The sequence below is a fragment of the Sapajus apella genome, unplaced genomic scaffold, assembly GCF_009761245.1.
Source record: "Sapajus apella isolate SASKATOON/1434 unplaced genomic scaffold, GSC_monkey_1.0 scaffold2, whole genome shotgun sequence".
Taxonomy (NCBI): domain Eukaryota; kingdom Metazoa; phylum Chordata; class Mammalia; order Primates; family Cebidae; genus Sapajus; species Sapajus apella.
In genome coordinates, this window is record NW_022436942.1 from 79,762,280 (window position 1) to 79,788,341 (window position 26,062).

The 26,062-nt window shown below is 49.6% G+C and overlaps 1 protein-coding gene and 1 pseudogene across 17 annotated transcripts in view; one reads left to right on the forward strand and one right to left on the reverse strand.

Moving 5' to 3' along the window:
- Positions 1-26,062, reverse strand: part of KDM2B (lysine demethylase 2B) — a 165,418-nt gene that overhangs the window by 70,860 nt on the left and 68,496 nt on the right. For all 17 annotated transcript variants that reach the window (XM_032242254.1, XM_032242217.1, XM_032242292.1 and 14 more), the window contains 3 exons: positions 24,526-24,652; positions 20,181-20,653; positions 5,054-5,140 (listed from right to left, as the gene is read on the reverse strand). In XM_032242254.1, coding sequence (XP_032098145.1) covers positions 5,054-5,140; positions 20,181-20,653; positions 24,526-24,652 — 687 coding nt within the window. The remainder of the gene's footprint in view (positions 1-5,053; positions 5,141-20,180; positions 20,654-24,525; positions 24,653-26,062) is intronic.
- On the forward strand, positions 1,602-2,154 carry LOC116526083 (annotated as a pseudogene).

Below are 26,062 nucleotides of genomic sequence, written 5' to 3' on the forward strand. Positions count from 1 at the left end.
TTTTTGAGACAGAGTCTTGCTCTGTCGCCCAGGCTGGAGTGCAATAGTGCTATCTTGGCTCACTGCAACCTCCGCCTCCTGGGTTCAAGCAATTCTCCTGCTTCAGCCTCCTGAGTAGCTGGGACTACAGGCGCCCACCACCACCGCCTGGCTAATTTTTGTATTTTTAATAGAGACGGGATTTCACCATATTAGCCAGGCTGGTCTCAAACTCCTTACCTTGTGATCCACCCACCTTGCCCTCCAAAAGTGCTAGGATTACAGGTGTGAGCCACTGCACCCAGCCAAGAAAATACTTTTTCTTAAAAGATGCCAGGCCGGGCATGGTGGCTTAAGCCTATAATTCCAGCACTTTGGGAAGCCGAGGCGGGCAGATCACAAGGTCAAGAGATTGAGATCTCAAGAGCTGAGATTGTGCCACTGCACGCCAGCCTGGTGACAGAGCGAGATTCTGCCAAAAAAAAAAAAAAAAAAAAAAAAAGGTGCCTCTATAAGCCTCCCTGGCTATGGGGTGGGGTCTCAGGCTTGGGAGACAAGGTATATTTGTTGGCCTGATGTGATCTTCCCCAGAGAGGCTAAATTGAACCCCTCCAAGAATTTTGAGATAACTGAGTAGTGTGGCCAGGTCATTTCGTTCATGCTCTAGGAACCCTAATGCCTCCTGGGGAGAAATTCCTCAGCTGAGAGGGTAGCCGGCAGTTGGGAAAGCCTTACTTTCTTCTTTAGACCCAGTGTGTCCAGGGAGCTAGCTGGGTTGTTGCAGGAGCTATGTCTGCGAGAATAGTTTGTGGTCTCATAAACAAAACTTGTACTTACTGTACGTGCAGGGGAAAGCCATCTTTAAAACCTCACACATGGGCCAGGCGCGCTGGCTCATGCCTGTAATCCCAGCACTTTGAGAGGCCAAGGCAGGCAGACCATGAGGTCAGGAGATTGAGACCATCCTGGCCAACATGGTGAAACCTCGTCTCTACTGAAAGTACAAAAAAAAATTAGCTGGGCATGGTGATGCATGCCTGTAGTTCCAGCTATTCGGGAGGCTGAGGCAGGAGAATTGCTTGCACCCAGGAGGAGGAGATTGCAGTGAGCGGAGATCGCACCACTGCACTACAGCCTGGGTGACAGTGTGAGACTGTCTCAAAAAGAAAAAGAATTTTTAAAACTTCACACACTTCTACGGACTAGGGAAGGAAAGGTAGAAGACAGGGAGAAGATTCCGTCCTCACTCCTCTGGCCACCCAAGTTCCCATTAAGACTGAAAGAGAATCTGAGGCACATGGTAATGGATGCCCTTCTCTGCAGCAATTCAACGTTTAGAAATACGCCCGAAGGGCCCATCACGGTGGCTCACACTTGTAATCCCAGCACCTTGGGAGGCTGAGGCAGGAGGATCACCTAAGGTCAGGAGTTGGAGATCAGCCTGGCCAACATGGTGAAACCCCATCTCTATGAAAAATACAAAAATTAGCTGGGCGTGGTGCTGGGCATCTGTAATCTCAGCTATTCAGGAGGCTGAGGCAAGAGAATCACTTGAACTCCCGAGGCGGAGGTTGCAGTGAGCCAAGATCGCACCACTGTACTACATCCTGGATGACAAGAGTAACACTCTGTCTCAGAAAAAGAAAAAGAAATACACCTGGCGGAGGCAGCGCTTACATCTGTGTCTCTGCGTGGGTCTCCTGGTCCCTCTGCTATCATGTCGATGTTCATTGTAAACACCAACGTGCCCCCGCGCCTCCGTGTCGGCCGGGTTCCTCTCCAAGCTCACCCAACAGCTGGCAAAGGCCACCGGCAAGCCGCCCAGTACATCACGGTGCACGTGGTCCCGGACCAGCTCAGGGCCTTCTGCGGCTCCAGCAAGCCGTGCGCGCTCTGCAGCCTGCACAGCCTCGCGCAGAGCTGCTCCTACAGCAACCTGCTGGCCGCCTGCTGGCCGAGCGCCTGCGCATCAGCCCGGACAGGGTCTACATCCACTACTAAGACACGAAGGCAGCCAACGAGGGCTGGAACAACCCCACCTTCGCCTAAGAGCTGCGGCGCCCCACGCCACGCTGTCTGCACTGACCCAACCCGGGAACCCACCGCACGCTATGTTCTAGGCCCATCCACCTCTCCACCTTCTGGTGGGGAGAAATAAACGGTTTAGAGAATGTTTTTGCTGTCGAAAAAGAAAGAAGGAAAGAAATACACTTGAAGAAGATAAACAATCATGCAGAAGAGCACTGCCCAATAGCAATAACAGAAGCCAGGCATGGTGGCTCAAGCCTGTAATCGCAACACTTTGGGAGATTGAGGCAGGCAGCTTGCTTGAGCTCCAGCAACAAAACCTCATCTCTACCAAAAATATGAAAAAGTAGCCGAGCATGATGGCACGTGCCTGTGGTCCCTGCTACTCGGGTTGGGGGGGGCGCTGAGGGGGGAGGATCGCTTGATCCAGGGAGGCAGAGGTTGCAGTGAGCTATGATTGCCCCACTACACTCCTGCCTGGGAGCTCTTTAGACTCTATCTTAAAAAAATAAATAAAAGAAACAGAAGGTAGGCTACATATGTACTTTTGAGTTTTTTTGTTGCCACATCTAAAAAGGTAAAAAGAAACAATAAAATTAACCTGAATAACCCATTTTGTTTCAACAATATATCAAAAATATAATCATTTCAACTAGGGTTGCCAGATTTAGCAAATAAAAATACAGTGCTTCCCCCAGGCTGTAGTGCCGTGGCAGGATCTCAGTTCACTGCAACCTCCACCTCCCAGGTTCAAGCGATTTTCTTGCCTCAGCCTCCAGAATAGCTGGGATTACAGGCACGTGCCAGCACACCCAGCTAATCTTTGTAGTTTTCGTAGAGACGGGGTTTCGCCATGTTGGCCAGGCTGATCTCAAACTCCTGACCTCAGGTAATCTGCACACTTTGGCCTCCCAAAGTGCTGGGATTACAGGTGAGGGTCACCATTCCGGCCTGTAATCAGTGAAATCTGCTACAGATACTTTTTTCTTTCTTTTTCCTTTTTTTTGAGACAGGGCTTCACTCTGTAACCCAGACTGGAGTTCAGAGGTGCGATGACAGCTCATTGCAGCCTCAAGCTCCTGGGCTCAAGCACTCCTCTTGCGTAAGCCTCCCAAATAGCTGGGACTACAGGCATGCACTATCATGTCTAGGTTTTTTTGTTTTGTTTTGTTTTTTGGTAGGGATGAGGTCTCATTATGTTGCCCAGGTTGACCTTGAACTCCTGATCTCAGGTGATCCTCCCACCTCTGCTTCTGGAATAGCTGGAACAACAGGCATAAGCCACCCTGCCTGGCTTCAGTGTTTTGTTTGTTTGTTTTTTGAGACAGAGTCTCATTCTGTTGCCCAGCTTGGAGTGCAATGACGCAATCTCAGCTCACTGCAACCTCCACCTCCAGGGTTCAAGCAATTCTCCTGCCTCAGCCTCTTGAGTAGCTGGGATTACAGGCATCTGCCACCACTCCTGGCTAATTTTTGTATTTTTTTTCTTCTTATTTATTTTTTTAAATAAAGACGGGGTTTCACCATGTTGGTCAGGCTGGTCTTGAACTCCTGACCTCAGGTGATCCGCCCGCCTTGGCCTCTAAAGTACTTGGATTACAGGCGTGAGCCACCACGCCCGGCCTAATTTTTGTATTTTTAGTAGAGACAGGGTTTCACCTTGTTGGTCAAGCTGGTCTCGAACTCTTGACTTCAGGTGATCCACCCACCTTGGCCTTCCAAAGTGCTGGGATTATAGGCGTGAGCCACCTCTTGGAGCTATCAAAGTAACAACTAATATTTGGAACGCGATAACCTGGGGCCGGCCCTTGTCTGAAGGGCTTTGCATGCCTTATCTCATTTAGTCCTGACAACCACTGAAGAAAGTCTTGGTATAATCCATTTTTATAAGCAAGGGCAGTAAGGCTCAAGATGCTGTGTAACTTGTCCAAGGAAGTGCTGAAGCTGCGTGGAGGCAGATGGATGGCAGAGAGAGGACCTGATGCATATGTATCCCACCCAGGGCCTCCTTTGGAAGCGTGCTCACCACAGCTGTTTTCTCTGGATCATGTACCTTGAGGTGAGCCCTGGTTAAAAATTTGGTCTCTGCTGCCAAAGTGACTGACCTTTGTGTACATTGCTGTCCTAACAAGTGACTTGCCTTTTGAAACCTGTTTCCTCATCTGAAAAATAAGAGTCACAGCTGTCTACCCCACAGAGTTGTTGAAGTATAAATAAGAGCTGTAGGGGTCCAGACAACAGCCAACTTCTCCTAAGAAATCCTCGATAACAGCCATTATTCCTCTTCCTCGGGTCCTGTCCTTTCCCATTTGATTAGACATTTTTATCATATTTTATTATTATTTTTTTGAGACAGAGTCTCACTTTGTAGCCCAGACTGGAGTGTAGTGGTGCGATCTCTGCTCACTGCAACCTCCATTTCCCACGTTCAAACAATTCTCCCGTCTCAGCCTCCCGAGTAGGTGGGACCAAATGCGTACACCACCATGCTGGCAATTTTTGTATTTTTAATAGAGACAGGGTTTTGCCATGTTGGCCAGGCTAGTCTTGAACTCCTGACCTCAGGTGATCTGCCCGCCTCGGCCTCCTAGAGTGCTGAGGTTATGGTGCGAGCCACCGTGCCCAACTGATTAGATATTTTTATGTTGAGCATCAATCAGTTTTACACACAGAGAAAAAGTTCCTTTCAAAAGAGGAGACGAGAGCCATGAAGCAGCTAAAGGAAAAGGAAAAAGGAAGGGAAGCAGCAAGGGAGTGAGGGAAGGAGAGACAGAAAATCCGCCTAACGACCGGGAAAGGGGCCTGTCAATACCCCCCAGTTCTCCAAGTGACCACCAGGAGGCACTGTTCGCAGTTCCCACACCTAGGTAAAGCAATCCCCCTTTAAAAACAAAACACAGAACAAATCACCAAAATCCTTCACCTTAACTGGGGTGCCCTCACCTCAGGAGGTCCCACAGCCACCCAAAAAGCTGCTGACATTTGCCCTACAGGAGGTGAGAAGGAAGTGGGACACGGCCTCCCACTGCAGCAGGCTGCGTCTTACCTTTGGAGTCTTCTTTGGCCAAGTCACCACAGGGACCCCAGTGATGGCCAGACTAGGGTCATCATCTGCGTGCTCCTTCAGAACATTCTGTGGCCAAACAAAGGATCCACATTAGCCTGGGAGAATGAGTGGTCTCTGAAGGGGGCTGAAGTGTAGACATATTCCAGCAAGGATCACACTCCACAAAGTCAAGGTCTGCCCATGACTCCACCACCACCCACCCATTCAATAGAAACCAAGTCACTAAAGTCCCCTGGGGCCCACAAAACACACACTGTCCCCCTCTGCCCTCTACAAATTTTTCTAACAAAGCAAATCACATACTTCCCTGTGACTTCCACGTATGTATCACCCATGATCACACTTATGACACCAAGCACTGGTCCAGAGCGTCAGGGACTCACACACACCTTTTTTTTTTGAGACAGAGTCTTGCTCTGTCACCGTGGCTGGAGTGTGGTGGTACAATCATAGCTTACTACATCCTCAACCACCTGGCTCAAGTGATCCTCATGCCTCAGTCTCCTGAATAGCTGAGACCACAGGCACACGGCACCTTCCCTGGCTAGATTTTTTTTTTTTTTTTTTTTTTTTTTTTTTTTTTTTGAGACAAAGTCTTACTCTGTAGCCCAGGCTGGACTGCAGCAGTACAATCTCAGCTCAAGCAACTTCTATTTCCTGGGTTCAAGCCATTTCCCTGCCTCAGCCTCCTGAGTAGCTGTGACAGCAGGTTTGCACCATTACACCTGGCTAATTTTTGTAGTTTTAGTAGAGATGGGGTTTTGCCACATTGGCCAGGCTGGTCTTCAACTCCTGGCCTCAAGTGAACCACCAGCCTCAGCCTCCCAAAGTGCTGGGATTATAGGCATGAGCTACCAGGCCTGTCCATAATTTTTAAATTTTTTTGTGGAGACAGGGTATATGCCACGTTGCCCAAGCTTGTCCCAAACTCCCAGCCTCAAGGAATCCTCCCTCCTCAGCCTACCAAAGTGCTGGGATTACAGGGGAAGGCTACTGCACCTCATTTAATTCCTACCAAGCACTCTGGGGGGCAGCTGGGCAGTGACACTACTGATCCTCTAATGTTCACAAATTTAACTACATACTCAGGGAAACAAAACAAAACCAACCACCAGACCTGACACCTTCACAGAGCCAACACTCCATCTTTGTCATCTTGCGGCGTGTACCCTAATCCTGGTGTGTGGAGACGTGTCAATGTTGTCTTTTGCAACTTGGGCCCTAAACACAAGAAGATGCTTGATCGGGTCTGACCAAGGATGGAGTCAAGTGGCCAAATGGTGGCAGAAAAATGGGCTGCACTGGACATACTGCCAGGCTGCGTGGCGATCTCCCATGGGGCACTGTGTTGCCTCCTCGGCGAGTAGTTGGCAGGTTCTTAACAAGTAATTCTCACTCGAGCAGACTTTGGCCTTGTGTGGCTGGACTTCAGAACCTCATCCAAGTATAAGATGCTACTCAGCAGAATTATTTAACAGCTAATTATAGAGGAGATGACCAAGGCTCAGAAAGGCTCACAGGACTTTGGTGCTGCCACAGACTGTGAAAACAGACCCCCTGGACCCCACTCTGGCACCACACATTCTGCCCCACGACCACCCACATAGGGTTTTGGGGGTTTTTTTGGCTATATTCCACAACACCCCACAAAAAAATGGGTTTAAGCACACACACCTATCACTGGCCCACTCTGATCTTGGACCGTGAATTGTTGAATTGTACAAAAACATTCTTTCAGGACACTTAAGAACAGAGTAAATCACACAGAAGCACTTAGCAGGAAGAGGAGAAGCGCTCAGGAGACAAATGAAGGGGAAGATTACTTTAGTTCACCCTCCCTAATCCACTTCACTGGAAACGACTCCCGCTCACTTCTAACTTTACTCTGCTTATTGAGCTACTTCCTTTTTTTCCCTTTGTCTTTTTTTTTTAGAGACAGAGTATGACTATGTAGAGACAGAGTATGACTATGTCACCCAGGCTGAAGTGCAAGGGTGCAATCTGAGCTCACTGTAGCCTGAGCTACAAACTCCTGAGCTGAAGCGATCCTCCCACCTAGCCTCCCCAGTAGCCAGGACGACGGATACATACCACCACGCCTGGCTAACTGTATTATTTGTACAGATGGGGTCTCACCATGTTGCCCAGGTTGGTCTTGAATTCCTGGGCTCAAGTAAAACACCTGCCTCAGCCTCTAAAAGTGTCGGGATTGCAGGTTTGAGCCTTTTAACGTGCTGGGATTGCAGGTGTGAGCCTTTTAACGCGCTGGGATTGCAGGTGTGAGCCTTTTAAAGTGCTGGGATTGCAGGTGTGAGCCTTCTAAAGTGCTGGGATTGCAGGTGTGAGCCTTCTAAAGTGCTGGGATTGCAGGTGTGAGGTACTGCAGGCCTGTCCTACCTTCCCGATCATAATTTGCCTGCATGATTTTTTTTTTTTTTTTTGCGTGATTTTTCAAGATGTGCCTGTGAACCTGAAGAACGCCCTCCTTTCCCCACAGGAAGCAGCAAACAGCACAGTGGTCAAGAGTGTGGGCTCTAGAAGTGGTTCCAGGGGTTCAAACCTCATCCCCAGCACACACCGCTTCCCCAGAGTCCCAGAGTCAATGCCGATGACTCCTAAGTGCTATTTATGAAGAGTCTTCATACACTACTGTATTCCCAAAGCCTCACATAATGACCGACCTAGAGTCAGCTTCCAATAAACAAAATTGGTTTTGTGTGCGTGTGTGTGTTTTTGATTTGTTCTTTTGAAACACAGTCTTACTCTGTCGCCCAGGTTGCAGCACGGTAGCACGATCTCGGCTCACCGTAACCTCCGCCTCCCAGATTCAAGCGATTCTCCTGCCTCAGCCTCCTGAGTAGCTGGGATTTCAGGCATGCGCCACTACGTCTGGCTAATTTTTGTTATTTTTCGTAGACATGGTGTTTCACCATGTTGCCCAAGCTGGTCTCAAACTCCTGGCCTCAAGTGATCCGCCCGCTTCGGCCTCCCAAAGTGACACCTGGAATTACAGGTGTCCGCCATCGTGCCTGGCCTCAAAGTTTTTTGTTTTTTTGTTTGTTATTTATTTTGCACTCAGAAAATGATTCGGTTCCAATGCAAAAGTTTTTATAAAGTAAAGCCACAAATACCAAAAGAGGAGCAGTCTAAAAAATGCCTAAACAGGTCTCCTCAACACTGTCAGGGTCATCAAAACAAAGGAAGTCTAAGAAACTATGGAAGCTAAGAGAAGACTAAGGAGACTACATGTGATATTGTATCTTAGGTAGAATCCTAGAACAGAAAAAAAAAAAAAAAAAAAAGGAGGTAAAAATGGTATGGGCCAGCCGCAGTGGCTCACGCCTATCATCCCAGCACTTTGGGAGGCCGAGGCGGGTGGATCACACAGTCAGGAGTTCAAGACCAGCCTGGCCAATATGGTAAAACTCGTCTCTACTAAAAATACAAAAATTAGCTGGGCATGGTAGCACACACCTGTAGTCCCAGCTACTCAGAAGGCTGAGGCAGGAGAATTGCTTGAACCAGGAGGCACAGGTTGCAGTGAGCAGAGACCCCACCACTGCACTCCAGACTGAGCAACAGGTTATATATATATATATATAGTCTCTAGTTACAATACATGTATCAATATTGGTTTATTAATTGTAACGAACATACTGTACGAATATAAGATGTTAATAACAGGAGGAAACTAGGCCTGAGGGGTATATATGGAAATTCTCTGTACTATCTGCTGAATTTTTCTGTAAATCTAAAATTATTCTTAAAAATACTCTATTAAGGCTAGGTGTGGTGGCTCATACCTGTAATCCCTGCACTTTGGGAGGCTGAGGTGGGTGGATCACCTGAGGTCAGGAGTTCAAGACCAGCCTGGCCAGCATGGTGAAACCCCGTCTCTGCTAAAAAAAAAAAAAAAAAGTCTATTAAAAATATATTTATATACATTTTCAAGCAGGGTCTTTCTCTGTCACCCAGGCTGGAGGGCAGTGGTGCCATCATGGCTCAAGTGATCCTTCCACATCAGTCTCCCAAGTAACAGGGACTACAGGTGCCCACAACCACACCAGCTAAATTTTGGTAGACATGGGATCTCATATGGCCCAGGCTAATCTCAAACTCTTGGCCTCAAGCAATCAGCCCACCTCAGCCTCCCAAAGTGATGGGATTACAAGTGTGAGACATTGCGCCCAGCCTGGCATTTTTGAAAAATAAACATTAGGCTCATACCTGTAATCCCAGCACTTTGGAAGGCCAAGGCAGGGGGATCACAAGGTCAGGAGTTCAAGACCAGCCTGATGGTGAAACTCCGTCTCTGCTAAAAATACAAAAATTAGCCGGGCACGGTGGCAAATGTCTGCAATCCCAGCTACTCAGGAGGCTGAGGTACAAGAGTTGCTTGAACCCAGGAAGCGGAGGTTGCAGTGAGCCAAGATCATGCCACTGTACTCCAGCCTGGGTGATGGATCGAGACTCTGACTCAAAAAAAAAAAATGGAATAATAATTGTAAATTATTTAAAGTTATTGGAGTACAGTGACAGTGACGCATGCCTGTGATCTCAGCACGCTGGGAAGTCGAGATGGTTGGATCACTTGAGCACAGGAGTTCGAGACCAGCCTGGGTAAGAGTGAGACTCGTTTCTACAAAACAAACATCAACAATTAGCCAGATATGGTGGTGCATGTCTGTAGTCTCAGTTACATGGGAGACTGAGGTAGAAGGATCACCTGAGCCCAAGAGGTCAAGGCTGCAGTGAGCAGAGATCATGCCACAACACTCCAACCTGGGCAACAGCAGAGACAGTGTCTCAAAAATAAATAATAAATAAATAAACTACCAATCAGATAGTAGTAACAGCTACAGGAAGGCGAAACAAGATTCTTAGGCTGTCAATTTTCCTAATATGTACACGACTTATTTATTTATTTATTTATTTTATTTTATTTTATTTTCTGAGACAGAGTCTCACTCGTCACCCAGGCTGGGGTGCGATGGTGCGATCTTGGCTCACTGCAACCACCACCTCCTCAGATTTTTATTTTTTAATTTTTTTTCTGAAATGGATTCTCTATTGCCCAGGCTGAGTGCAGTGGCATGATCATGGCTCACTGCAGCCTCAACCTCCTGGGCTCAAGAGATCCCCCACCCCCATCCCCTCCTGAGTAACTGGGACTGTAGGCATGCACCACCACACTCGGCTAATTTTTAATTTTTTGAAGCTGGGAGGCAGAGGGTGTAGTGAGCCAAGACAATGCCACTGCACTCCAGTCTGAGAAACAGAATGAGACTTTGTCTCAAAATAAATAAGTAAATAAAGTTTCCCTCTACATAAAAAATCATTAAGAACAAATGAGCTTTCCAGAAATATGCTCCATGTTTAGCCAGAGACTTCCATTCCTTCTTGCAAGTGGGCCCCAAAGGGCTGGGGGAGAAGACCATCACTTCCACGGCACATTTCAGCTGCTTAGTCCCATCCCAAACTCTAGGATTGGGCAACAAATTCAAGATGTCACCAGACTAGGACAATAGGGAATGGTGAGACCTATGACAAACTGGAGAACACATGTTCCATTTTAAAAGGGCAAGCCAGGCCCAGGAACTCACGCCTGTAATCCCAGCACTATGGGAGGCCAAGGCAGGTGAATCACCTGAGGTTGGGAGTTCAAGACCAGCTTGACCAAAATGGAGAAACCCCGCCTCTACTAAAAATACAAAATTAGCCAGCTGCGGTGGTGCACACCTGTAATCCCAGCTACTCGGAAGGCTGAGGCAGGAGAATCACTTGAACCCAGGAGGTGGAGGTTGTGGTGAGCCAAGATTGTGCCATTGTACTCCAGCCTGGGCAACAAGAGTGAAACTCTGTGTCAAAAACAAAAAGGGTGAGTACAACCCAATTCCAACTTCCCTCCTACGGGGTGAAAGGCCCACCAGATCTTCTATTTTCCAGAAGAAATCAAACATGCAGAGTTGTATTTGAACTCTGCATTTTTAAACATTAGCATCTAACTGAAACTTTTTTTAAAAACCCACTGTGAGAGAAACATCTGTGTGCTGGTGTGGCCTATGGGCCACCAATTTGCAAACATGGCTTTGCATCTGACTGAAAGTAATGCCCAACCGCCTTTGTTTTCTTCGAGCTTCCTTCTTATATGTCTCATGATTTCTTTCCATTTCAGTATCAGATCTGGAGTCTAACTCACAAGTATTGAGGTAGAGGCCTTGTTAAAGAGATATTTAGTTACAAAAAGTTATTACTGCAGTTCTAAGTATTAGATATAATTAATAAATTCATAACAATAAATAATACATTTTTTAAAGACAGGGTCTTACTCTGTTGCCCAGGCTTGAGTGCTGCGGTGTGATCACAGCTCACCACCTCCTCAAACTCCCGGGCTCAAGCAATTCTCCCACCTCAACCTCCCAAGTAGCTGGGACAACAAGAGTGCACCACCAAGCCCAACTAATTTTTTTATTTTTTAGTAGAAACAGGGTCTTGCTATGTTGCCCCAGCTGGTCTCAAATTCCTGCAGTCAAGTGATCCTCTCACCTTGGTGTCCTAAAGTACTGGGATTACAGGCATGAGCGTCCATATTCAGGTAATAATTGTTTAAATTAAAATTGCTCTTGGTCAGCCTGGGCAACATAGCAAGACCCCATCTCTACAAAAAATTTAAAAATTAGCTGGGTGTGGTGCACCTGTAGTCCTAGTTTCTTGAGCAGATTGAGGTGGGAGGACTGCTTGAGCCCAGGAGTTCAAGGCTGCAGTGAGCTATGATCACACCACTAAACTCCAACTTAGCCAAAAGAGCAAGACTCTGTCTCTGAATAATAATGGCCGGGTGCAGTGGCTCACACCTATAATCCCATCACTCTTGAGAGGCCGAGGTGGGCGAATCACCTCAAGTAGGGAGTTCAAAACCAGCCTGGCCAACATGGTGAAACCCCATCTCTCCTAAAAATACAAAAAAATTAGCCAGGCGTGGTGGCGCGTGTCTGTAGTGTCACCTGCTCGGGAGACTGAGGCAGGAGAATCACTTGAACCTGGGAGGCAGAGATTACAGTGAGCCGAGATCACAGCACTGCACTCCAGCCTGGGCGACAGAAATAAAATTTCATTTCAAAAAAATAATAACTTAATTAATAATAATAAATTAAAAGAATTTATGATAGAATATGTTCAGAAAAAAAAAGAAAAAGAAAAAGAATTTTCCCCAAGTGCCCTGAGCCCAGGATCTCACACTGATACCTCCCAAGTACCCCTCTGTGTGTAATCCCCTGAGGCCAGCAGGGGGCGCCCTGGGCTGTGTCCCTCAGGGAAGAATTTTCATTTGTATGTGACAGGCTGGGCCAGGGAGGAGATTATTCTAATTGGAGATATCATCTCTGAGAAATAGGTTGTGCTGGAGGGAATCCTGTCACTGCTTCCCTAGGTTCTGCTTGAATTTATACACTCCCTGGGGCTCCCTGAGGATGCAGTGAGCCAAGATCGCACCACTGCACTCCAGCCAGATACAAGGAAGGCTGGCTCCCCTCACCAGCTCAGCTGCCTAAGGGATACAGCCTACACGCCCCCCACCTTCAAAAGCCCAGGGCAGGCTTTTGAAGAGAAAGATCCAACCATGGGACCCTTTCTGCTAGAAACCGCCCCACTGGCCTTAACGAGATAATCACACACAACGGATGGCTGTGCATCGGCAGCCCCTTATATCAACTTCTCTCAAAGAGCTGAAGTAGTTAACAATGGATTTGGGCCCCACAGCACCCTAGGGTGGGACGTGAATAATCAGAACCTCCCTCTATGCTCTGACTAAAAATATCCTACTGTGAACATAAGGCAGATGGCCAGGCTTGGTGGCTCATGCCTGTAATCCCAGCACTTTGGGAGGCTGAGGTGGACGGATCATGAGGCCAAAGGATCAAGACCATCCTGGCCAATATGGTGAAACCTGGTCTCCACTAAAAATACAAAAACTTAGCTGGGCATGCTGGCGTGTGCCTGTAATGCCAGCTACTCGGGAGGCTGAGGCAGGAGAATCGCTTGAACCTGGATGGCACAGGTTGCAGTAAACTGAGATGGCACCACTGCACTCCAGCCTGGCGACAGAGCGAGACTCTGTCTCAAAAAACAAAAAACAAAAAGAAAAAGAAAATAAGGCAGAGGCAGGCATCAGGGAAGAATCACCATCCACCAGCTGGCAAAAGGGAGGTACAGTTTGGGGGCCTTCTGCTCCGGGGAACCTGCAGCCTCTGAGGTCTCTCAAAATCCCTCCCTCCATCCCAGCCCAACCGTCTTACCCCTGTCTGTGAAAACCCATCTGAAGTAGCTTGAATTATGTCCCAAAAGGTCTATGTTCAGGCTTGGCACGATGGCTCCCACCTGTAATCCCAACATGTTGAGAGGTTGAGGCGGCAGATCATTGGAGGCAAAGAGTTCAAGACCAGCCTGACCAACATGGTGAGACCCTGTCTCTACTGAAAATACAAAAATTAGCCATGTGTGGTGGCACGTGTCTATAGTCCCAGCTACTCAGGAGGCTGAGGCAGGAGAATTGCTTGAACCCGGGAGTCGGAGGATGCAGTGAGCCAAGATCGTGCCACTGCACTCCAGCCTGGGCAACGGAGCCAGACTCCATCTCAAAAAAAAAAAGAAACTTTTTTTTCAAGGTGAAATAATCCTGAATTTAGGGTAGGTTCTAAATCCAATGTCTAGTGTCTTTATGAGAAGAGAGATTTGAACACAAAGAAGAAATCCACAAGAAGATAAAGGAAGAGACTGGAGTGAGGCAGCCACAACCAGGGAAACAGGAGCTGCCAAAAACCAGAGAGGCAAGGAGGATTCCCTCCTGGAGGCTCTGAGGGGGCACGGCCCCGCCAGCTCTTTCATTTCAGACTTCTGGCCCCCAGGACTATTAAATAACATACTTGGTGTTTTTTTTGTTTGTTTTTTGTTTTGTTTTTGAGACAGAGTCTCGCTCTGTCACCCCAGGCTGGAGTGCAGTGGTACAATATGGGCTCACTGAAACCGCCTCTTGGGTTCAAGCAATTCTCCTGCCTCAGCCTCCCAAGTAGCTGCGACTCCAGGCAGTGCGACCACCATGCCTGGCTGATTTTTTTTGTAATTTTAATACAGACAGGGTTTCACCATATTGGCCAGGCTGGTCTTGAACTCCTGACCTCAAGTGATCCACCCACCTCGGCCTCCCAAAGTGCTGGGATTACAGGCACCAGCCACCATGCTTGGCTAAATTTTTGTATTCTTAGTAGAGATGGGATTTCATTATGCTGGCCAGGCTGATCTCCAACTCCTGACTTCATGATCTGCCTGCCTTGCCCTCACAAAGTGTTGGGATTACAGGCGTGAGCCACGGCACCCAGCTTTGTTGTTTGTTTTTTTTTTTTTTTGAGACAGAGTCTCACTCTATCACCCAGGCTTGAGTGCAGCAGCACAATCTCGGCTCACTGCAACTTCCACCTCCTGGGTTCAAGCAATTCTCCAGCATCAGCCTCCCAAGTAGCTGGGATTACAGGTGCCCACCACCATGCCCAGCTAATTTTTGTATTTTTAGTAGAGAGAAGGTTTCACTATATTGGTCAGGCTGGTCTTGATTGTCTTGAACTCCTGACCTCAGGTGATCCGCCCACCTCGGCCTCACAAAGTGCTGAGATTTCAGGTGTGAGCCACGGCACCCAACCATAGGCTGGTTGTTTTAAGCCACCCAGTTTGTGGCAAGTTGCTATGGCAGCCACAGGAAACAGACACATGGCCTCTGCCATTGTGCATCGTGGCTGAAAGTTCATTAGCCATATGACTTGGGGCAAGTCACCATGTCGCTGGCAGTCTACGTTTCCCTATATAAGATAATGGGGAGGCAGGTGCGATGGCTCATGCCTGTAATCCCAGCACTTTGGGAAGCTGAGGAGGGAGGATCACTTGAGGTCAGGAGTTCAAGACCAGCCTGGCCAACATGGTGAAACCCCGTCTCTACTAAAATTACAAAAATTAACCCAGCGTGGTGGCAGGTGCCTAAAATCTCAGCTACTTGGCAGGCTGAGGCAGGAGAATCTCCTGAACCTGGGAGGTGAAAGTTGCATTGAGCCGAGACTGCGTCACTGTACTCTAGCCTGGGCAACAGTGCGAGACTCCGTCTCAAAATAATAATAATCATCATCATCATCATGGATAAGAACACTCCCCAACTTGCCAGGTTGTGGTGAGTACCCTGATGCCAGAAGGGGGCGTGGCCCACGGTAAATGCCCCACACACGTTGATCAGTTCCCTCCTGCCTCATGCCTCATCTCCTGTTAGGATGCACTGCCCCCATCCTGTTTACAGAATGCATGCATTTAACAAGTTCTAAGCCATGGAAAACTTAAAATTTTATTTACTTGGAAGGGAAGCTTAGAATGTGATTTAGCTGCATAGCTAGCATGGATAACAGATGTGGTTCAGGAGATCAAAATGTAATCTTAGGCCATGAAAAGCGCTAAGTGGCATGCCTCAGCCTGCCCAGTTTTCAGGTGTAGGGTTTGCCCAGATGTCCAGAGCTGAGCTGCCTGGTCCCTCTCTGCTCTCCCAAGTTCTCCTGATGTGATATGAGCAGGAGACACAAGAATACATGGCTTGTGTTGGTCTAACGCTGGGAGCTCCTTAGGCCAGAGGCCCTTGCTGCAACCTTCTCTCTCCCCATTGCCCAACAATCTCACCAGCCTCAAGGCTCAGCATTAACCTGGCCTCCAGCAGGAGCCTCAGTCCTAGCTGGAGGCCTGGCCCCTTTGGCTGGGCTGAATCAGGCCCTGCTCCGTGCTCGGGTCATGTTCAGGGTATGACCAGGCTGTAGCCCTGCCCCTGGCTTCCCGCCTTTTGGATTCTCTGAAGCAGGAGAGAATGTGGTGATTTGATTTTTTTTTTTTTTTGAGATGGAGTCTCACTTTGTCGCCCAGGTTGGAGGCCAGTGGCACAATCTCAGGTCACTGCAACCTCTGCCTCCAGGGTTCAAGCGATTCCCCTGCCCCAGCCTTCCAAGTAGCTGGGATTATAGGCCCACACCACCACACCCAGATAACTTTTTTGTATTTTTAGTAGAGATGTGGTTCACCATGTTGACCAGGCTGGTCTCGAACTCCTGACCTTGTGATCCGCCTGCCTCAGCTTCCCAAAGTGCTGGTGAGCCACCGCGCCCGGCTGAGAGCGTGATAATTTTAAAAAGCCAACCGTGCTGGTAATCCGGGCTTTACACCTCGCTGTCCTACAAGTCAGTAAGACCCAGGAGAGACCATGTCAACGAGCAAGTGTGTTCCGTGGTGGGGAATTGACGGCCCCAAGAGAAAAAAGCAGTTCATACCTTCCACGGTCATGGGATTCACAGGCTCGCACATTTGACCCTGCACTGGCCTGTTTTCATCCTATGGTGTCTGAAATTTTTGGCTCTAGTTTACTGAGCTCTTAAAGGCTCTGTGCTAAGGTGTCAGCTCACTGAGTCCTCATGAACACCATGCTGTACTCCAACCACTCCTTTTTACTGCATTCCCCAAGGGCATTCAGCTGGCTAACGGATGGCACAGGGATTCAGTCTGATCCAGAACTTTTGGTCTTCAAACAACACCTGGACACAGACTGGTGGACACTTGTAATCCCAGCACTTTGGGAGGCCGAGACAGGCAGATCACTTGAGGCCAGGTGTTCGAGACCAGCCTGGCCAACATGGCAAAATCCTGCCTCAACTAAAATACAAAAATTAGCCGGGTGTGGTGGCATGTGCCTGTAATCCCAGCTACTGGGGAGGCTGAGGCAAAAGAATCACTTCAACCCAGGAGGCAGAGGTTGCAATGAGCCAAGATCACACCTGAACCAGGAAGGAAAACCCCCCAAGACCCAGAATCAAAAAAAAAAAAAAAAAAATTTAGTGACACATGGGAGTTTAGTGGTGGGGACTGGAGCATAAGGGGTCAGCTGTTAATTACTTCCTGCTGATTGTAGCCATTCAGGAACGTGAGCCACGAAACCTAGGATATTTTATTTTATTCATTTTTGTTTATTTATTTTTTTGAGACAGGGTCTCACTGTATTGCCCAGGCTGAAGTGCAGTGGTGCAATCTCAGCTCAATGCAACCTCTGCCTCTCAGGTTCAAGTGATTCTCCCACTTCAGCCTCCCAAGTAGCTGAGATGACAGGCGTCCACCATTAAACCTGGCTGATTTTTGTGTTTTTTGGTAGAGATGGAGTCAAACTCCTGACCTCAACTGATCCGCCCGCCTCAGCTTCCCAAATGTAATGTAAGTAAATGTAATATAAGTGCTGGCATTATGGACAGGAAACACCGTGCCTGGCCAAGCCAGGATATTTTATAAGAGGCTCCAGATTTGTTTAATGTTGGAAACTAATTACCAAAATCCATTTAATGCTATGCAGGCCGAATGTGATGCCTGCAGGCTGGGGATTTGTGCCCTTCATCCCAGCGGCATGATTTGTAAATAAAATGCATGCAATCACCTCCATATCTTCTGACTAAATTTGGGACGGCCTCTTGAGATGGAAGAAAATCACTTTCTCTACAGCCACCAAAAAAGCGGCACACAGACCCTCCCACTGCCCAGCAGTCATACCCCAGAGCAAGTTACGTAACCTCTCGGTACTTCAATTTACTCACCCGTAAAATAGGGATAGTAAAAGTATTGCAAAGAACTGTTGGAAGGTTAAAATGAGTTTCTGCAAGGAAAACACCCCCAGTAGCACCAAGTCATGAAGATGCATCATTTCATATTTTCACAAGCTGCCCATGATCCCCCTGAGGGGCAGGAGGAGGTCTGGGCTGCTTGCACTTTGTCTAAACTGCTACCCCAGGCCTCCTCCACATCATCAAAGGGTCTAGAACAAGTCTAGCCTCAGGCCAATCAGGTAGGTAGAGGTGAGGGACAGGAGGAGCCGAATTTCATCCCTAGGAGGACATCTGTTCCCAGAACCAGCAACACCAAACAGAAATAGATCAGAGACACAAAGACGCTTTTAAAGGAAAAAATAGCCTAGGCCAGGCACAGTGGCTCATGCCTGTAACCCCAGCATCTTGGGAAACTGCGGGGGGAGAATCGCTTGAGCCCAGTAGTTTGAGACCAGCCTGGGCAACGTAGTGAGATCCCATTTCTACAAATTAAAAATCGGCCAGGTGTGGTGGCATGCACCTGTAGTCCCGGCTACTTGGGAGGCTGCAGTGAGCCAAGCTCACGCCACCATACTCCAGCCTACGCAGCAGAGTAACACTCTGTCTCGATGGTACGAAATAAAAAAATAAGGCCGGGTAGGGTGGCTAACACCTGTAATCCCAGCATTTTGGGGGGCCGAGGTGAGCAAATCACAAGGTCAAGAGATCGAAACCATCCTGGCCAACCTGATGAAACCCTGTCTCTACTAAAAGTACAAAAATTGGCTGGGTATGATGACGCATGCCTGTAATCCCAGCTACTCGGGAGGCTGAGGCCGGAGAATCGCCTGAACCCGGGAGTCGGAGGTTGCAGTGAGCCAAGATCTCTCCACTGCACTCCAGCCTGGTGACAGAGCAAGACTCCGTCTCAAAAATTAATTAATTAATTAATTAAAGTAAAAAAAGACTTTCCAAAAGCATGGAAAGCCATTTCTTCTTCAGATCAGTATACTTGCTTTGGGGTTTTTTTCAGGCAGAGTCTTGCTCTGTTGCGCAGACTGGAGTGCAGTGTAAGATCATGGCTCACTACAGCAGTGACCTCCTGAATGGCTGGGTCTACAGGCACATGCCATCACGCCTGGCTAAAATATTGTATTTTTTTGTAGAGATGGGGTCTCCCTGTGTTGACCAGGCTGGGCTCAAAACTCCTGGCCTCAAATGATCCGTCCACCTCAGCCTCCCAAAGTGCTGGGATTATAGGCATGAGCCATCGTGCCCGGACTGAACCCAGTGAAGTTTGACATAGCTGTACCCCAGGCCCAACACAATGTTTCCTACATGAATACAGTCAACAAGTGAACTACCAATCCTGAGTACTTTGCAGCTGAAGAAGAAACTTAAATTCAGTTTCCAACCCCAGGAGGCAGCTAGCTGGCTTCCCTGGGGCATCAGACATTGGAGAAGGTAGCCCAAATGCCTGAGGCCTCAACCAAAACGCCTTACTAATGCTGAGACAAGAGGCAATTCCATGCAATGGCAGACACACAGGAGCTCTGCAGTCATCCCTGGGTCCTCATCCCAGCTCCACCATCCACCTGCTGTGTGACCTCAGGCATGCCCCTTACCCTTCTCATTCCACTTCCTCATCCATTCAATGCACATTGTAATGAAGACCTCCAAATGGCACGAAGCTACGTGGTGCCCGCATTGGCTGGCCAGGTCAAGGACTGCGGGGCTGTACAACCTGCTCATGTGAAACTGATGCATACTCCATGAACGCTGGCCCAGGACAGCAAGGCTTCCTCGAAAGGAGGGAGGGGTCCATCTCTCGAACCCCGTGACAGCAACTGCTGCACACGTCATACCTGCTGGTGGGGCCTCAGCTTTCCCACAAGTGCTAAGAAAAAAAGCTTGTCGGCCACAGAGTGAGCTTCCAAAAGGGGTCCTCTGCAGCTCTTTTTCTTGAGTCTCGCTCTGTCGCCAGGCTGGAGTGCAGTGGTGCAATCTCGGCTCACTGCAACCTCTGCCTCCCAGGTTAAAGTGATTCTCCTGCTTCAGCCTCCTGAGTAGCTGGGACTACACAGGTTTATGTGTGTGTGCCACCATACCCAGCTAATTTTTTTTTTTTTTTTTTTTTAGTAGTGATGGGGTTTCACCATGTTGGCCAGGCTGGTCTTGTACTCCTGAATTTCAAGTGATCTGCCCACCTTAGCCTCCCAACGTGTTGGGATTACAGGTGTGAGTCACCACGCCCGGCCCTCTGCAGCTCTTAATGGTGGCTTCTGCTTGGACACCCTACCTAGGCTTTCATGGACCAAGGCCCCCAGGAGCCACCTCCCATCACCCGCCTGGATGCCTGTGCAGAGTAATCTGCACAGAGCCACCCTGAGCTGAGTTGCACGTGTCACACTGAACACAGGACCTGCCCGGCCCTCCTCAGCCGCCCAGCCCCAGATGCCATTCCTGCCCACCTTCACACCCTCCAGGAGTGCCTGGGGGTCCTCGATGCCCTCGGGGACACACTTCTTGTTCTCTGGGAGGGATTCCAGTTTCTCCACCAGAGCTTTCAGGCCCTTCAGTTCAAACTCGGTGAGATGGGTCCATTTGGCAGCAGCCTCCGCGGCAGGAGAGCCAGTGGGCGTCTTGGGGTAGTCCACGGGCAGCGTGGTGGACTTGACACTCTCCTCTGACTCGTTGGACAAAGTCCTTTTGAGGAACCGCAGGGCAGGCGCTTTGGGCTTCTTCCCGGGGGCCTCCTGGTCCTCAGAGGGTGTGCTGGTGGGTGAGGCAGAACCCTCGGTGGGTGGCTTGGGCGTCCTGTCTCTGCCCTCGCCCTCCTCATCCTTCTCCTCCTCCTCCTGAGGCTGCTGATCACAGGCCTCTTCCTCCATCTCCAGCCAGGAATCCGAAGAGAAACCGTCTATGCTGGGCTTCCTCGGGGCATCTGTGGGGGCAGGGTGACATGAAAGACCGAAATGATCCCTAACTCCCTGCAAAGTCTCTGGAACCTCTACTCGCCCCAAGTCCCCGGAACCTCTACTCGCCCCAAGTCCCCTTTACTCCAGAGATCAAGCTTCTCTGACAATCCTAACAGTCAGAGTGCCTCCAGCCTCTGGAAAGGCGGTGGTGGACACAGGTTCAGATCCCCACCCTGCTGCTTCCCGGCTGTGTGCACCCACACGGGCTGCCTCGTCTCTCAACACTGGCACTTTATTTATTTACATAAAGATGGTCTCGCTTAGTAGCCAAGGCTGGACTGTAGGACACAATCTCAGCTCGCTGCAACCTCTGCCTCCTGGGTTCGAGTGATCCTCCCACTGGTGGACCCACTCTACTCAGTGAGTTTATTGAAGCTTTTTTTGTAGAGATGACGTCTCACTATATTGCCCAAGCTGGTTACTGACACTTAACTTTTTCTTTTTTTGAGACAGAGTCTTGCTCTGTTACCCAGGCTGGAGTACAGTGGTAAACCCCGTGCCCCTCGCCCCTGGGTTTAAGCGATTCTCCTGTCTCAGCCTCTTGAGTAGCTGGGATTATGGGCATGTGCCACCACACCAATTTTTGTATTTTTAGTAGAGACTGGGTTTCACCATATTAGCCAGACTGATCTTGAACTCCTGACCTCATAATCCGCCCACCTTGGCCTCCCAAAGTGCTGGGATTATGGGCGTGAGCCACCATACCTGGCCAACGTTTTAATGTCTAAAAATAAGTCAAGGCTGGGTGCAGTGGCTCATGCGTGTAATCCCTATGCTTTGGGAGGCCTAAGCGGGTGGATTGCTTGAGCCCAGGAGTTTGAGACCAGCCTAAGAAACATGGCGAAACCCCCATCTCTACAAAAAAATGCAAAAATTAGCTGGGTGTGGTGATGTGCAGGTGCGGTCCCAGCTACACGGGAGGCTGAGACAGATCACTTGAGCCCGGGAGGTGGAGGCTGCAGTGAGCCATGAATGTGCACCACTGCACTCCAACCTGGGCAAGAGAGCAAGGCCTTATCTCAAAAAATAATAATACTAAAATCAAAATAAGCTAAAAGAGCAACCATTATATGATTCACCTCAAGTGGAATGTCCCGAGCAGGGGATGTGTGTAGTTGCCTAGGGCTGGGGAAGAAGTGAAATGTCCCGAGCAGGGGATGTGTGTAGTTGCCTAGGGCTGGGGAGGAAGTGGAATGTCCCGAGCAGGGGATGTGTGTAGTTGCCTAGGGCTGGGGAAGAAGGGGCTGAGTAGACAAGAAAACGACAGCTAAAGGATAACAGTTTCTTTCTTTCTTTCTTTTTGAACCCGAGCCTCGCTCCATTGCCCAGGCTGGAGTGCAGCGGTACGATCTTGGCTCACTACAACCTCCGCCTCTCGGGTTCAAGGGATTCTCCTGCCTCAGCCTCCCAAGTAGCTGGGATCACAGATGTGCACCACTGTGCCTGGCTAATTTTTGTATTTTTTAGTAGAGACGGGGTTTCACCATGTTGGTCAGGCCGGTCTCCGGTCCACCCACCTCACCCACCTCAGCCTCCCAAAGTGATAGAATCTTTTTTTTTTTTGAGACGGACTTTTGCTCTTGATGGCTAAGTTGGAGTACAATGGCGCAATCTTGGCTCACTGCAACCTCCACCCCCCAGGTCCAAGTGATTCTCCTGCGTCAGCCTCCCGCGTAGCTGGGATTACAGGCGCACGTCACCAGGCCTGGCTAATTTTTTGTATTTTTAGTAGAAATGGGGTTTCACCATGTTAGCTAGGCTGGTCTCAAACTCCTGATCTCAGGTGATCTGCCCGCCTCGGCCTCCCAAAGTGCTGAGATTACTTTGATGAAGTGACAGTGACAGCCATGGCACCTAGCTGGATTTTTTTTTTTTTTTTTTTTTTTTTTGAGACAAAGTCTCACTTTGTTGTCCAGGCTAGAGTGCAATGGCACAATCTCGGCTCACTACAACCTCCACCTCTCAGGTTCAAGAGATTCTCCTGCCTCAGCCTCCCAAGTAGCTGGGATTACAGGTATGTGCCACCACACCCAGCTAATTTCGGATTTTTAGTAGAGATGAGGTTTCACCATGTTGGCCAGGCTGGTCTTGAACTCCTGACCTCAAGTGATCCACCGGCCTCAGGCTCCCAAAGCGCTGGGATTACAGGTGTGAGCCACCGCACCCTACCCTGGGTTTCTTTTTGAGGTGATGAAAATGTAAAACTGACTGCAGCAGTGGCCACACGGATCTGTGAATAGACTAAAAACCACTGGATTCTACACTTTAAATGGTGAATTTTGTGACGCAGGAACTATATCCCAACAGAGCTGTTTAAAAAATATAAGGCAAAGTAAACATCCTCAGAAGGCCGTGGTGCAGAATACACAGGCATCCCCGGGCACAGGCGCTGGCACACAGCAGCTCTGCATGGAGGGGATGTCTCCCTCATGTCACCCCTTCTCATTGGCAGATGGACTGGGAGAGCCAGAGGGAAAGCAGTGGCAAGAAAACCTAAGGAAGATGTGGGTACTGGTTATCCAAGCACCACTGCGGGATTTCTTCCTGTGCCTATGAATGGCATGTTCTTCTTCTGCCCTAAATACCCAAGTGACAGAGCCAGCCCTTAGCTTCCTGGCCTGGGAACTACAGACACTCAGAAAGCCTCTCGCTCTCCCCAGCCTCTGTCCCCGGGGGATTGTGGAGTTACTGCAATCACAGTGGCTCTCACGCTATTTCAGGATCATTTTCCTTCTCTCCTACCAGGCTGGGAGCTCCAGAAGGGCAGGTTGTAAGGTTTTGGCAGGTTGTAAGGTTTTGGGACTTTCCAACTCCTGAATATCGCATCATCGGGTGGGAATGAGGCTCGTGACAGACCTCACAGGCAAAGACTTCCCAATGAGGACCCCAGCAGAAACACTGGTTCCCCGTCACATGCCCAGCCTGGAACCCTTGTATATCATTAACAATGGGACACAAGGGAAGGAGCGGAAGAGGCTTACTGTAAAGGGGGAATAAAAGAAGAACCTAAAAATCCTAGAGGCTGCAGAGAATATTGTGCAGACCCTCAAGGAGACTGACCAATCTCATCTTTCTACCCCCTCGTAAAAAAAAAAAAAAAAGAAGAAGATGCTGAATCTGAGATGCTGCAGATTCTACATCATCCAGGAAAACCCTCGTACAACAACCGCTCAGACACAGCTAAGAGGAATCACGTTCTTCCTCTAGATTGCTGGTCGGGGCTTGCTGTCACAGCCAGATGCAACTTCAGGGCAGGCATCTGTGAGTCCAGATTCAAGGGCAGAGCCGTACTGGGGGTGATGGTGTCCCTTTAAGTACTGGCAGCAGAGCAGGGTGCTGTAGTGGCTCCAAACACTCTCTCCTGCTCCTCCAGGCCTGCACCACCCACCCTGGTCACCCCTCCCGCTGCCTCAAAGACAGCCTTGGGTTTTCGGGGGTATCTCACAGGCTGGCTCCTACATAGATAAAAACCCAGCCTCCAGTGCAGGGGAAAAAAATCAGTGTCTACGGAAGAACCAAAAGAATGAGGCATCTCTGCTCTGTGGGGTGATCCTGCTTCAGCGGCCATGCCGGGGCGGCCCCTACCTGCACCTGCACAACCATGGGCTGGAGGCCACACACATGACTCTTTTGGGGACACGAGTTCATTTTCTTGGAGTCTGTATTCCAGGTGGGAAACTGACAAGAATGGCTTCTCCTGAGGGGTCCCTAGGATTCTGCTCAATACACTGATCCAGTGAATCCCAAGAACCCAGGGAGTGTCTCCAGGCCCCACTGAGAAAACGGTTTCTGCCCCAGCTGTGCAGCCGAATCCGGGGGCTCCCTGCAGTTCACTCACCAATAAGCATCGACTCCCTCTGGTATTCCTGAGTGAGGTGGGAGCGCTGGGTCACACAGTACACGTATCTCTCCAGGACATACCAGCACATCTCATAGTAGAAGGGGTAACGGAATTTTGGCTGCACCTGAAAGCAAAGACGCGGGCAGGCGGAGGTCAGTTTCCAGAGGGTGAAGGGGGAAGGTGGGAGAGAAGTGCGGGGCAGGTTCCCTGTGGGTGAGGGTCACTGTCATCATCTCAGCGAGAGCGTGGATGGCGGAGGGGAGAAATGGTGGGGTGCTGGAAGGGGGATGCCGGCAGCATGCACAAATGAGGCGGAGGATGAGGCCGCATGAGCACCTCATCTCAAAGGTCCCTGAGCTGCAAGCATCGGAGGTTGGATGGGGGCCACGTGGTGCTCCTGTGAGATGCAGAAAAACAGAATTCTCCCCTAACCTGCCTGCAGAGGGTGTGGGCACCTGCAGGTAGCTGCCTGATTCTAGCTGCAACAGACATAGGTTCCTCCTTGTTTCTGAAAATTCCTGCACAGATTCTGCTGTTCCTCCCTCCCGCTTGAAAACCAGAAATCAACTTCCAAGCCTTACCGGTTTGCAGACAGGTTACTGAGCCTCCTCCTGCTCCTTGGGAGGGAGGCCAGGCCAGCAGACCAACGAGGGAAGGGGGTGTGGCCTCACCTACCTCCAGGGGCGGGGCCTTGCAGGGGTCCACCTCCTGCTCCTCCCCACATCCACCTGCCACTGCCCAGCCAGCACGGCCACAAGGACTCCCTCAGACAGGGTTCCTAGGTATGACCTGAGACCATGCTGATGCTGAGGGAGACACACCGGGTCTGGAGCAGGAGATCCCTTTCGTCCCACCTCTCTTCTATAAAAACAGAGACAGGGTCTCACTGTCACCCAGGTTGGAGTGCAGTGAGCGACCATGGCTCACTCAGCCTCGACCTCCTGGGCTCAAGCGACCCTCCTGCTTTAGCCCTGTGAGCAGCTGGGAACACAGGCACGCGCCACCACGCCTGGCTGGGGAATTTTTGTATTTTTTGTAGAGATGGGGTTTGCCATGTTGCTCGTTGGCTGTTTATTATAGAAGAGGAAGTAAAGGTGGAGACAGCTTTGTGTACTAGAACTGTCAAAAGGCATGAGCCCCGGGAGATTCCATGGGGGGCTGTACAGATGTCACCGAAAGATGGGAAGGAAGCAACGCCACTGATGGGCCTCTCCTGCAGAGGCCACATGATGGTCTCACACGTCCACATTTGTACCTTGCTCCCTTGCTGTCTTGCCAAGAGGGTATCTGCCGGGGCCAGAGAGCCCTCCTCCCCTCCCTGATGCTGTGCAAACTCAGAGAGTGTGATGGTGAACAATTACACTCTCCCACCTTCTAATCACACTCCCCTGCCCCTAATAACATTGTCACTCCCCTAATCACTCTCTCTCATCCCCCCATTCACACTCTCCCAACCCCCAATTATTCCCCACCCGCATTCACACACCCACACCCCAATCACATTCTCCCAACCCCCAATCACACTCCCCACCCC